The sequence below is a fragment of the Gouania willdenowi genome, unplaced genomic scaffold, assembly GCF_900634775.1.
Source record: "Gouania willdenowi unplaced genomic scaffold, fGouWil2.1 scaffold_85_arrow_ctg1, whole genome shotgun sequence".
In the NCBI taxonomy this organism is placed as follows: Eukaryota; Metazoa; Chordata; class Actinopteri; order Blenniiformes; family Gobiesocidae; genus Gouania; species Gouania willdenowi.
In genome coordinates this window covers 907,351-921,637 of record NW_021145250.1, presented here as the reverse complement: position 1 = coordinate 921,637, position 14,287 = coordinate 907,351, and the positions used below count along the sequence as shown (strand labels likewise).

The 14,287-nt window shown below is 38.3% G+C and overlaps 1 protein-coding gene across 2 annotated transcripts; it reads left to right on the top strand.

Annotated features, from left to right (window-relative positions):
• Nucleotides 1-1,195: 1,195 nt before the first annotated feature.
• LOC114460938 (bromodomain-containing protein 2-like) lies at nt 1,196-11,296 on the top strand. Of its 2 annotated transcripts, none has more exons than XM_028442823.1 (12): nt 1,196-2,788; nt 4,446-4,749; nt 4,872-5,009; nt 5,641-5,776; nt 6,153-6,340; nt 6,677-7,192; nt 7,278-7,406; nt 7,485-7,676; nt 7,754-7,995; nt 8,538-8,857; nt 8,970-9,098; nt 9,927-11,296. In XM_028442823.1, the coding sequence occupies exons 2-12, from the start codon at nt 4,486-4,488 to the stop codon at nt 10,052-10,054; spliced, it is 2,382 nt and encodes a 793-aa protein (XP_028298624.1). In that variant the 5' UTR covers nt 1,196-2,788; nt 4,446-4,485; the 3' UTR covers nt 10,055-11,296. The 2 variants fall into 2 exon arrangements, with proteins under 2 accessions (XP_028298624.1, XP_028298623.1); XM_028442822.1 differs by having other exon boundaries at nt 1,197-2,778.
• The last annotated feature ends 2,991 nt before the right edge of the window (nt 11,297-14,287 follow it).

Genomic DNA, 14,287 nt, shown 5'->3' with positions numbered 1-14,287 from the left:
TGATTAAATAAGGAAAACACTTTTTATTCTCTTGAATAAAAATATAAACATTGTTTTCTCAATTTTACTGTTTTATTTGGAACAATTTGCAAATGCAATTGTACAAGAAGCAATATTACAATAAACAAAAGATTTGATGCAAATGGTATACCACCTATCCTACCCCCCCCCCAAAAAAAAAAAATTACTTCATACACATTATTTTTGTGTTCAAAAGGCAGTGGGAGGAAGTATAAACTTATTAGTCCCTCCCACCCTTTTTTCTACATTACAGTAAACAAATAATCTAATTTTTTCAGCTTCCTGTTTTCAAAACATTGTTATTAAATCAATTAATTGTGTCTCAACATTATATGATTTTGATTAAAACACACACACACACACACACACACACACACACACACACACACACACACACACACACACACACACACACACACACACACACACACACACACAATAATCCATTGAATGCATAGTTGACATAAAAAGTAAAAATTCTAAATAATGAACGTGTGCATTAAACATAAACAGTTAGAAATTCAATATTATTCATGAAAAATCTCATTAAAAAATACCATTATTATCAATAACTATTTTTATTTTACCAAAACAACTTTTATTAATGCTTACATTAAAAAGTACATATTATTTGCACAGCATCGATTAAAACAGTGTAAAAGCATGAAAGTGTCCTATGTGGGGCTTCTTCCTGTTTTACTCTGAAAGGACTGATCGGTTCCTACCCTCCATACCGTTAACATGATAAAGATAACGTGGTTTGAAACGGATTAAAAAAAAAACCCTGGATCTGCTTGTGTCTGCGTTGCTGGCAGATGTTAAATGCGCATGCGCGTTTCACAATGTCGTCACCAAAGGAGATCGACGGCAATCGTCGCCGTGCGGGAACGGACGTTTTTATTTCCTTTGAAATCAAACGAAAATGTGTATTATGCGAGTCGTTTCTGCGTTCACACACGGATTTACAACAAAACCGAGTGGAAAAGTACTTTAAATCAGAGGCACGCGAATCGGGTTTTTTGTCACGTGGCTTTGTCTGACCAATCGGAGTGAGGCACATACACGGGAAAGTATGTTCTTTGTTGGGATATTTGTACAACTTTATCTCCGAATCTGACGCTCTTTTTGAAAATCGAAGGAAACCTTGGATTCTTCATCAACGGGATATCGACGCAGATGCGGTTTTTTTTTTTTTTTTTTTTTTTTTAGGTGGTGGGGGTTTTGCGGAATGCCACGTGTTCACGTTTGATGAAGATTATTTCATCACATGACTCCCCTCCCCCACCGGACAAGAAGGCGGACATGTTTGAGAGAAATGTGTTGGTTTTAAAGTATCGAGGTGGAAGACATGAAGATTATTGGAAGAAAGGTGTCGCCGCATTTTTGGATTTACCACTTTACACTTGTTTGCATTGATTTTTTTTAAAATGTATATTGTGGCTGGTTTTAGATATGTATTATATATATTAAAAAAAAAAAAAAAAAAAAACTTAAAAAAAAATAATAATTCAAATTGACATTTAATGACATGTATACAGTGTGAGGTGAAAGCCTAAGTAACTTTATCCGCATTTAGTTGACTGTATATTTTATGGAGTGACATTGTAGGAAGTTTATAACCTTGGGGTGGGGGATGGGCAGCAGTTGTTAGGTAATCATTTGTTTTACTTGTTTGGCAGTAATCTTATCAATATGGGGGCTCTTATTTCATGTTTATTTCTTCATTACAATGTGTGTTGTACGTGTTTTGGACCTCAAGGTTTGCAAGGGCTTGCTTGTTGCTTCAAGGAAAAATGCTGTGTCATTCAGTTGGTTGTTTTTCCTCTCATTTCACTTAGCTTGATAACTCTGAAGCCATTTGCGTATCATACATGTATTCCCGTTGTGTGGCTTTTATACATTTAATTGAGTTTCGGTTTATTGACTTATTTCCGCACCTGGGCCAAAGAGGCCGCGTGGCTTTGTTTCCAACTGTTAACCTTTATACACTAATCAATCGTTAACTTCGATTGCTCTCACCACACATTGGCGTGTTAGAGTAATTTCCGTCGTCGTGTGTGCTTTTATTGTTCTTAAAGGTTGATTTTACCGGTTATATTTGATAAAAATCTGTGGTGAAATCGTGCTTCAAGATGGCGGATCTGCGTGTCTTCCACGAGACGTAAATACGGACATGTTGGAGCGCTCGCGCAGAGACTTGTTGCTCACAGAGGATGCGCGTGACAGGGCCAGGAACCAATGAGCTTCCTGGGATCTACCTTCGATGCTGGACCTGCTGGCCAATCAGCGTCGTCACTTTAAACTTCCCAACGTAATTCGAGCTCGTCAAGCTTCGTATCTGTCGGTAGGTAGTGGAGGATAATATGGCGGAGTGTGTACATTTGTGTCCTGAATAGACCGGATTTATTGTTTTGAAACGTTTATTTTGACCGACAGTAACAGCGGGTAAATGAAGCAGGGAGAAAACATGTCGGAGGAGCTTCGCTGTTGAGTAGGTGTGGCCACGCTAACTGATGACCGTGGCATCCAATAGAAATCGAAGGGGTTGGAACGTTGTCGTGTCACTCCTCCAATAGGTTGAAAGCACGGTCTATAAAGGAGCGGGTGTAGCCGCAGCGTCGCCATTTCAACGGAGCAGACGTGAAGGCGTTTGTTTGGCGGTGAACAGCGCGACCTGACGAGCGGTGTCGGATCTGGCTATCAAACAGAATCCGGATCCATCCTGATGGATATGGCTGTAAACCCGCACCTTGACAGGTATCTTACGGTAAAACAGACTGTGAACTTGATATCCGAGGGGGTATTTCAACGGTAATCCCGTATTTTAATACGAAAATATTAATGTCGTCAGTTGGTGTTATGGAGGGAGATGGGGGCGGGCACCTGGATTTCCTGCAGGGACATACGACTTATTTGGACTGAAATATTTCACTAACTAATGGATTTTATTTGAATTTTAACGGAACTGCCACTTTTGGTTTTATCGGCGCCATCTTCGGCCGTCAGGGCTACTATCTCCCGCTGCTGTCGGTGTTAGCATTGCTAACATTAGCATTACTCCACCGGGCGGACTCCGCTGTAATGTGAGGGCGTATTGAGGCTTCTGTGTGTGTGTGTGGTATAGCTTTACATCACCCGTAGGCTTTGTGGGAAGAATGGTAGTGTTGTTTACTGTTAACGCCCGGTTTGTGGTGACATTATTCCCGGTTCTTACCGGTATGTTTTTGTAGCCATGTGACGTTCAGGGGCAGCCAAAGTAAGCTATTGTCCCTTATTTAAATATTTTATGAAATATTGTTTTACTAAAATTTACACAATAATTTTAAGGTCTGTTAGGTCTACGTTGTAACTGGTTGCCTAGTAACGGCGCCCAATAAATACCCCCAGTTCAAAAATGATAACTCTGTACCATATTATGTATTGTTTGTGTTTAAATAAATAAATTGCATTGTTTCTTTAACTTCATTTTATTCATTTTTTTTTTTATAATAAAGTTTATTAACTGTCAAAAGTGTTTCAATAAGTTGTATCATTTTAAACAATGTTTACTTTAACTGCTGCAGGAAGTAGTTTAAAGGTCACAGGAATGTAAACATATCCAACAACCGAACCACGTTAGGTTCTTTTTTTTTAATGTAATTGGCTTTATGGTTATTTATATTTATCTTAATTATTTGCACCCAGCTTTATCTGTAGCGAATTCAGATTTAGTTTAGTTATCAACTTTAATACTTACAAGTTCCCAGACATTTATATTTATTGTATTAAAGTTTTAAAATGAACCTTGTTATTGAGGCATTTATGTGTCTTTGTATTTTGCTCTAAACAATTGTGTAATAAGAATGTGACCTATACCAGTGACTCCCAAACAATTTTGCCAGGTAGTGCAACACGTGTCTAAACCAAAGTTATTTATGAAATAGAAACAAATTTACTTTATGGAAGGTCGCTGCTGCTGCAGAATTGAGGAAACAATGGGTGAGGAGGTGCATTATTATAGTGGAGGAGGAAGTGAAATGGAACAAAAATAAATAATTTAAAGCCTAGATTCTACAGACAGTTAATGGTTAAACCTCACATCATCTGCTAAAAGGAAAGCAAACACTATTGGCTTGTTACTCATTTCTGTAGGACAGCATGTGAACAGCCCCGGCATCAAAGTAAGCCACCCTTAGTTAAAGCCCCGCCCACAATCCCCTGGGAGAGTGAAATGTGGGTGGGCTTAAAGTTACATGTAGTTCAAAGCTGTCAGCATTGGTTTCCCTGTTATTTACAAATAGACTGAATCTGAAGTTAAAGGAAAACCATAAGGAAGCGATGGTAATAGATGGTGTTTCAATAAAATATTCAAACAGCAGATTAGAGAACATCTGTGTGTTCCTGCCAGATGTTGATGTGGGCATCATTTTGGCATCTCCTTGCAGCTCTCTTATCGGGGTTGACGTCAGCATCCTGGGAGTCACGATGGATCAGGGCTCGGGCATGGCGGCGAAGCGCATCCGGAAACCCTCGCTGCTCTACGAGGGCTTCGAGAGCACGGGGATGCCCCTCTTCAGTCACATGGCCCCGTCGGGACCCCCGCAGCCTCCTGTGAAGGACCCCAACCGACAGGGGAGGATGACCAACCAGCTCCAGTTCCTACAGAAAGTCCTGCTGAAGTCTCTGTGGAGGCACCACTTTGCCTGGCCCTTCCATGAACCCGTTGATTCTGTGAAGCTCAACCTTCCTGTAAGTGGAATTTATGGTCAATTAAGACGAGACCAACGCTTGGTTTTTAATATTTCTCACAAAAAGACCAGTTACGTGCAGAGTGCCCATCTGCGTTCTGAACGTGTGTGGCTTTGTTGCAGGACTATCACAAGATCATCAAAACTCCTATGGACATGGGCTCCATTAAGAAGAGATTAGAAAACAATTACTACCACAGTGCCAGCGAGTGCATGCAGGACTTCAACACAATGTTTACCAACTGCTACATTTACAACAAGGTAAAGGCCTCGGTTAAACCAACACTTCTAATGTGTTTATTTAACTAGTGCAGTCTCTGTAGGAAGTATGTGTAGCTATAGAAAAGTGGAAGGTTAAGTAGCTTTTTCATGAATGGTTTACATGGGAGCTTTAATTCAGAATTAAAGTTAAATCCTCTTTAAACTGACCTTGTAAATACTCAATTCCTAATGCAAATTTAATTCTGAATTACACTCGTGCAATTTATTCTTATTCACCTTAGCTACAAACATTGCTCACTGAGGACACCTGCTGGTCAATAGTTAGTTTTTTTTAAGGATATTCTTTGCAGCTTCCAATTTATCCTCAGTTACCATGACAACTTGTCAACATTGAGCTGTTTTAACTTATCCTGAGTTAGTATGACTACTTGTCAACATTGAGTTGTTCTGCAAAGCTGCATTTAAGACAATGTTTAAGACGATGTTGGAAATATCAGGTCAGTCTGAGCCTGATTTGCAGAGATATTTAAGAAACAAAAACACACACACACACACACACACACACACACACACACACACAGAAATATAATTCCTTGCTTTTATTGATATAGGTGATGAAACTCCTGTTTCATGGTTTTTGTTTGGTTTTCTACTTTTGCCCCTCTAACAGCCAACAGACGACATCGTGCTGATGGCTCAGTCCCTGGAGAAAGCCTTTCTACAGAAGGTGGCTCAGATGCCTCAGGAGGAGGTGGAGCTGCCCTCCCCTCCTGCACGGAGCAAGTCTGTCAAACCAGTGAAAAAAGGTAATAAACAAATAAGGGTGCACCGATTTCAATTTTCTGGCTTATTCCAATTTTTTTTATTTTCTCAAACTGACAGCATTCCCCTTAAATGTTCATATTTTACTGTAAAACATTAAACAATACCCATGAGACAACAACTTATTTTAACTGCACATGAGCATTAGCATGATTGCTATCTTAAAATGCTGCATACTCAGCAGTGTGTCGGTTTCTTAAATGGCGAGTGAGGTCGTGTTTTATTTGCACCTCCACCACCATTTATTTCCATGTTACACAAAATACAAATTGCATCATTGGTTTAAAAAAAAAATTGATCCGGATGACTTTAAGTTCACCTGTAGTTTTCTGACATCTTCCTCTGTCGTTTATCTCACAGTGTCTGGAGGAGTGACCACAGCTCATCAAGTCCCTGCGGTCTCCCAGTCTGTGTATTCTCCCCCCACCCCCGAAACGCCCGACTCCATTTTCTCCACCCCTCCACAGACTCTCCTGAGCAAGAGTCTGCTCCCTGAGCACAACAGCATCCCTGCCGTCACAGGGATGGCCACTCAGCCCACAACCAAGGTAATATTTATATTCATTATTAGGGCTGGGCAATATGGATCAAAATACAATATACATTTTGATATTTTTAACTCAAAGTCTAACAGGAAAGACTGGGTTAAATTTGCTGGTGAAAAATGTCACACAAGCTGATTTATTAACAAACGGCTGCACAATATGAGCCACCTTTGACTTTTTCATGCTGTTCTGAGTATAAAATAAATAAGCTGTAAAATAAAAATATATTGATACAGGCGATATGGTAATTTTCTATATAGAAAACTCAATATATTGCCCAGCCCTAGTTGTTCTATAAACCAGGATAAAATCTTTATTTGGGATATTTTCTCTATGTAGAAAAAAGGCGTGAAGAGGAAAGCTGACACGACCACCCCGACCACCGTAGCGATGCCATTAATGGGCCCAATGGGCGTCAGTGGCATCGGCCTGGGAATGGGAGGCCACAACTCGCCGCTTACCCTGGCCTCCCTGGGAATGGAACACAGCCACAGTGTTGGGATGGGGATGAGCCAGGGTCTCACCCTCAGCCAGGGGATGTCCATGGGGATGAGCATGAGCCCCACAGGGCTGATGCTAGGTCCTAAAGACACTGCGGGGAACAGGCGGGGCTTGAGCGGGCGACCAATTAAACCTCCTAAAAAGGACCTGCCGGACTCCATCCTGCCCCCGCCAGTGCGCCGCAGCAAGCTCACACCGCAGCTGCGCTACTGCAGCGGCATCCTGAAGGAGCTGCTGTCCAAGAAGCATGCGGCGTACGCCTGGCCCTTCCACAAGCCCGTGGACGCCTCCTCGCTGGGTCTCCATGACTATCACGACATCATCAAGCAGCCTATGGACCTCAGCACCATTAAGGTATGCCAGCACGAGAAGAACATGTAAACTCCACACAGGGTGCTCGTATGTTTTCACTGATCGGTTGTGTGCTTGTGGTGTTCAGAGGAAGATGGACAGCAGAGAATATCGAGACGCTCAGCAGTTTTCTGCAGATGTTCGGCTAATGTTCTCCAACTGCTACAAGTATAACCCCCCCGACCACGACGTGGTGGCCATGGCCAGGAAACTACAGGTGATGTTAGCGTTGTACTGGGACCTGAATCCACTTTGTAGTCTAGTTTCTAACATGTGTCACTTGGTTTCCTCACAGGACGTGTTCGAGTTCTGCTTCGCTAAGATGCCAGACGAGGCCCCGGCGCCACCTAGCTCCTCGTCCTCCTCCTCATCCTCCTCGTCTTCCTCAGAGAGTGAGCTGAGCAGCGAGAGCGAGGAGAGCGAGAGCAGCCCCAGCTCCGACTCCGAGGAGGAGCGAGCAAACCGATTGGCTGAGCTGCAGGAGCAGGTTTGTGCACGTCGGAGCGGGAAAAGCATGAGATGAAAAGCAACCGCACCACGGCTGACCTGTTTGTGTTTTTCCAGCTGAAAGCCGTGCACGAGCAGCTCACGGCGCTGTCCCAGGGTCCCATCGTCAAACCCAAGAAGAAGAAAGAGAAGAAGGAGAAGAAGAAAAAGAGAAAGGGGGAGAAGCATCGGCGGTTAGAAGACGATCTGTCGCCTGTTAAACCCAAACGAGCTAAAACTTCAAAAACCAAGAGCAACCGAGCGACGCCGTGTCCTGTGATTCCAGTGAAAAAGGCCACGAGCAAGAAAAATAAGAGCAAGTGAGTAGTGGTTGAACACAGACATGAACATTCTAGAACAGTCATGTGGAGACAGGACCATCTATAAGGGGGAATAAAGGAGAGATTTTTGGGGTCCATCCATAAAGTCAGTAAAATGATGGTTCATTGTTCTATGAATCTGTGATAACCACATTTATTTATTCATCTGAATAATATCCCCTGTTATCCAGGAACGTTTATTATTATTATAGTCATCTTAAAGATGGAAATCCACATTAATGGGTCAATATGTGACAATAGGTGTAAAAGTGGTGAAAATGTCGTAAAAGTGAAAAAAATGTGTAGAAAATGCATTGAGATTTGTCAGGAACGGGAGGAAAGGAGCAAAAATGCATTAAAAGTAAAGTGATGAAAATAGGTTAAAATGTGGAAAGTTTGGTGTAGTTTCAGAAAAAAAAATGCTAAAATAAGCAAAAATGGCTCAAATTGTTAAAAAAAAAAAAAAAGTTTCTTAAAGGCATCTGGCGACCCTCTGAGATGAAATGTTGAAAGGTCTTACATTAATTTGACTCTTCCATCAGATCCAAAAAGAGCAGCATCATGTTCAACATGCCCCAGCCGGTTCACGACCCCATCGTGGGTCACTTCGACTCTGACGAAGAGGAGGAGACGGCGCCCATGTCCTACGACGAGAAGCGTCAGCTGAGCCTGGACATCAACAAGCTCCCCGGGGAGAAGCTGGGCCGCGTCGTCTACATCATCCAATCACGCGAGCCGTCGCTCCGCGACACCAACCCTGAAGAGATCGAGATCGACTTTGAGACGCTGAAGCCGTCCACGCTGAGGGAACTGGAGAGATACGTCATGACGTGTCTGAGGAAGAAACCCAGAAAGCCATACGGTCAGTGGACATGAGACGCCACTCACTCACTCACTCGTTCACTCGCCCACTCACTCACTCACTCGTTCACTCACTCACTCACTCACTCCCCTGTCTCTGTTTGGTGTTACAGCGGTGAGTAAGAACAGCGCGGGGAAGTCCCGTGAGGAGCTGGCTCTGGAGAAGCAGCTGGAGCTGGAGAGAAGGTTGATGGATGTCAGTGGACAGCTCAACTCTGGGAAGAAGCCTGTGAAGACCAAACGTAAGATCTCACCTTAACCACTGGATCATTGTCACACTATCAATACAACATCGTTATTTAGTTATGAAATAGTACACAATAGATTCTACATGCAAAAATAACTAAGTTTTAGAAGCAGGAGTGTCACATGTGACCTTTGATATTATTCCTTTGATGTTAATCATGATAGAAATGAACAAGTTCTTAAAAGACTCAAATATGGAGGTAGATTTGTGTCTTTGTTATTAATAATAATAAAAACCTTTTCAATAAAACAAAACACTTTAATCAAAAGAAATATTTTCAATCAAAGAAATGTTAAATTTCAAAACAAATATTTGAGATTCAAAAAAATTGCATTTCAACACTTTTTTCTTTACAATTTTTTTGATTGATGTGACTTTTTATTGAAAATATTTTTGATTGAAGTGTTTTTTAAATAATATTTTCAAAGAAAAAACTTGAAGAAAAAGTGTTCAAATGCAAATTTTTGGATCTCAAATATTCATTTTGCATTTTAACACTTACATTATAACAAGTGTTTTGTTTTATTAAAAATGTTTTTTTTTTTTTATTTAAAATTAATAACGAAGACACAAATCTACTTCCAATTTTGAGTCTTTAAAGAACCTGTTAATTTTTATCACTGACTAACATCAAAGGAATAACATCAAAGGTCACGTCTGATCCTGGACAGGCTGGTTTGAAGCTGTTGCTTCTAAAACTTCAAATTAATGATTCTACCTTCATACTTAAATAAAAATCCAGTTTGACATCATGACAGGAAGTCGTCCTGTTGCGTTTGTTCAGATCAGAACGTGATGTCGTGTTTTTTTTTTTGTTTTGCAGCAGAGAAACCTGCGGCCGAGGCTCACAACCAGCCGTCACGTCTCAGCGCCAGCAGCTCTTCGTCAGACTCCTCCTCTTCCTCCTCCTCGTCCTCATCCTCAGACACCAGCGACTCGGACTCGGGCTGATGCGGACACGTGCCGGTTGATGAACGCAACCGAGACGAAGGTGGAAGGGTCGACCCCCGTTTGTGGAGGGAGCGACACAAAGACGGGCGTGTGTGCGAGGGATGAAGGTGCTAGGGCCAGAATGTGTCCATTTTCTGGAGTTCATGTCCCTTTCCACAACGCGCCCCCTCTGTCTGCACCGTACGCCCCCCCTCCCCCTGTCTGGACGCTGTATAGACCAGGTGGTACAGTCCAATAAACATATTTTCTTTTATAAAGAAGCATTTTATGGAGCTAATTTATTCCCTGATTGTGGGAACTATGACGTGTGGTGGGCGGAGTTGGTTTGGTTCTTTCGTATTTCTATTGGGGAAGTGTTTTTGCGTGCAAGCGTGTCACGTATGAATTGTTGGCGATTCCGACACCACGAGCGCAGCCTCGTGGCGTTCTTCATGGTTTTGACGCAGGCGTTAAAAATCGTTCTGCACGCAGACGCACCTTTGGTTTCAGTCCAAATACAGAATGCATGCCACACGCACAGACACACACGCTCCTGCATCTCGTCCCTGAGGGTTCGTCTGTACAGAAATGAGACGTAGTTACAGCTTGTACGTTTTTTTTTTTTTTCTGCTTTCTGTGTCGTCTTTTCCACACACTGTGAGTTTGTCTGTAACGGCGTTTTCTCTTCTTCTTTGTGACCAATCTGCTAATAAATTGTGAGGACGTGTGTGTGTGCTCACACGTGGCTCAAACATCTATTCTATGACTCTTTTGATTGAACCGATTAGAAGAATGTTAGATCAGTTTTTCCACCGTGTAAAAAAAACACTGTAATCTAAAGTAAAGGTTGTGTGAGGGCTTATTTTAGTACGTTTTGCAGTTGAAAAACCTGTTCTGACGTCTTAATACAATGTTTTGTTGAAGTTACTAATGAAAGGTGTGGCTTTATTATTATTTTAAGCAACTAAGATTTAGTTTTTCATCCTTAGAGATTATTTATTCAGGAGGAACAGAGACGACTGGACTATAAACTTTTGGAGGGTTGGACACGTGTTCAAATGTCACAGGCTTTGTGCATGTTTTAGTTTTGCCTGCATTAAATTAAAAAAAAACATGTTCAACTGGAGGTTTTTGTTCAATAATCTCCTGTGTTATTATTTATTCCAGCTTTGTCTTCCTTAATTTTAAATTGGCCTAAAAGGCGTCTGTGCTGGACTCAGTATTTCATTTGTTCATAAATAAAATTTAACGTGTATTTCTTTTCCCAGGCTGTAACAGTTGCTTTTATTATTTTTACAAACATGGATTTATTCAACCAAATTATTCCAATTATTCATGTCAGTTTCTCAAAATAAGTAACTACGTCTTTACTACATTAAAGACAAAAATGAATAATAATTAAATGTAACACTGTCTCCATATGTGTGAACATTTAAGATTTGTATTAATGAAAGTGTCTTAAAAATATATTGCATTTTGTTTTTTGATGGTGTTTATTTTTAAAACTCTGCCTTTTCCATTTTCTAATATAATTATTTAAACATATTTATTCTCAAATCTTTAAAAATGTATATGATGGTAAACAGTATGAAAAAAAAAAAATGGGTAGAAGAAAACTATTATATTAAAGTTTAATCCAAAATATATATAAAAAAAATGGCAAATTGATATGTGGCTGCTTTAAAGTCCAGTTTTTCTTTATTAAAATATTAGTTTTTGCTTTTAATTTAAGCAGATTATCAATAAAATGCAGAAGAAATTCTGTAGATCCAACATCTGTCAGCATCTATTAACGTTTTATTTAATGTCTTATGATAAACAACAATCTATGAAACAGCTCTTAGTAAAATAGTGGTTTTATCCTTAATAAACATGTATATATAAAAACACAAGTTATTTAATCATAACTAGTTGTTTTAAATGTTAAATCTCCGGTGTGTTTCAGTCTGCCCTCTGGTGGACACTTAATGTGACTACATCAGCGTTTGATTTTTATGATTAAAATCACTATTTAAAACATCTACATACGGGTAAGTTGTGCCTAAAAAATAGTTTATTTAAAAAGCAAACATACATTTGTAAAAGTAGTTGGTATAACTACTTAATAAAAATATTAAGTGGTTATGAAAGCAGATTTTTTAAATCCGTGGTCTCTTTTTGTTTTCTATTACAAGAAACAAATTAATTTACGACAAATATATTTTAGTTTAACACCTGATTTCCAAATAATGCATCAAATCCTTCTGACCTACATTTACATATAATGTCGTTTTTTAAAAAAATAAAAATATTATGACGTATTCATGTTCCGGGTAAAACTTCTGCACCGGAAGTGGAACAAACTCACACCTGCCGTAAAGTTGTTGTTCACACCTAGCGGTACGTTTGTGATCTGTGTGATTTACAGTTTTATTCTTCTATGAGTTTATGAGAAAGGAAAATGGTCAACTTTTCACATCTTTTTTAGTGCTTTAATGCATTAAATTTACAGTTATATTTCATTTTTTCCATCTTCGTGATGAGTGAGAGTTTGTCTTCTGTTGTGGGAATCTCTGCCCTCTGGTGGACAAAATGAGTTACTGCAACCTATTTATGTCAGCTTAAAAAAGCCAGTAAATCTTTGAAATGAGACTATTTTAGTTATTTGTAGCGATATTTTTGCCCTTTAGAAGAAAAAAGACTATTCAACATATTCAAAAATAATGTGTCAAAATTGATTGATTCATCCTAATTATTGTTAAACATTTTTTTTTAAATTTACCGACTTGTGTATGATTGAATAACATATTATTAGAGATTTTTTTCTTTGTAATATAATTCCATAATTTTTACCAGTGTTTTTCTGCTGTTTAGTGGACAAAGTAGCTAAGTTATTGCTACAAATGTTCAGCAATTTTTTTTTTCATGCTTCTAAAAAAAATAAATATGAAAAAAACACTTCTGTGTTCCTTCTAATAATAATTTCCTCTAATAAAATGTCAAACTAATTTAAATTAATCGAGTTTAATATAACATTTTTCAAAGATTTTCTTGTGATGCTTAGAAATAACTACATGTTCGACAGTTTTGCTTTCATAATGACTTCATTAAAAATAATGTATACAGGTAAAATTAATGGTTGTTGAGCAATATTTTGTCGTTTTGAATTTTAATTTTTGAAGTTATTTCAAGTAAAAAAAAGAAAAAAGAAAAGAAGACAAAAAATAAATTAAAAAATGTATTTATTTGTTATCTGCATAAATTATTTCACATCATAAAAGTAGTGTGAGGATTGAAGACGTTTTCCATCTCTCTAATGTCTGGAAAACATTGGTTTTATCTGGATTTTAAATTCTAGATATATTTAAACTCCATGGACGTAATTATTTTCAACAAAAAGAAAAAAGTAAATATAAAGCTACAATGGTTTAAAAATTAACTCATTGTAGTTGCGTACTTTGTTTGCAATAAAGCAAAACACAATCACAAATTAAGTTAAAATTGACTCATTTAAAAAAAAAAAGACTGTTTTTAAAAGTTTATTATATGATGTATTAAAATTTGAAAACCTTTACTTACTTTTATTTATTTATTTTTTATTGCAATATACAAACAATTATACATAACTCTCATTGGGAGACAATTGTGTCTAATATTACTAACACTATTGTCTTATATACACGTACACATACATAGTAGAAATGAGAAGTAAATAAAATAAATTAATAAATTATACAGCAAGGCAAGTCACAGCAACAAATATTTGGAGACATTATCACATACATTCTCAATATATTTCATTTAAAAAAAAAATGATCAGGAAGTAAAACAGATTTTAAGTTAAATTTTAAATACTGTTAGTGATAATAATTACCCATAATTATGATTATATTGTAAAGTTTTGGCAATTTTTTGTTTCTAAAAAGCACTTGTTCCAACTGCAATTGTGCAATTTTATCCATTCTGATTTTTAACCAATTTATTAATTTATGCCAAAAGTGTTTAATTATGTCACAAGAGAATAAAAGATGTTTAATAGTTTAATAGTTTAATAGTTTAATAGTTTCCTCCTCCTTTGAACAGAAGACACATGGCTCCGCCTCAAAAAACAAGTATTGTTGCTGCTGGATTATAATTATTTATAATTTTAAATTGAATTTCTTTAACTTTAGGGTGTATTGGCCATTTCATGAATTTAATACACTTTTTGTTTTTTATGCTACCATCACTATTATAGATTTTTAACACTTTGATCATAATTTTGAAATAGTTTAC

Coding starts and splice junctions, on each gene's coding strand:
- LOC114460938 (XM_028442822.1), top strand. CDS start 2,747: ATGGATATGGCTGTAAACCCGCACCTTGACAG. Junction 5,010..5,640: donor ACTGCTACATTTACAACAAG/GTAAAGGCCTCG, acceptor CCCCTCTAACAG/CCAACAGACGACATCGTGCT. Junction 6,341..6,676: donor CCACTCAGCCCACAACCAAG/GTAATATTTATA, acceptor TTCTCTATGTAG/AAAAAAGGCGTGAAGAGGAA.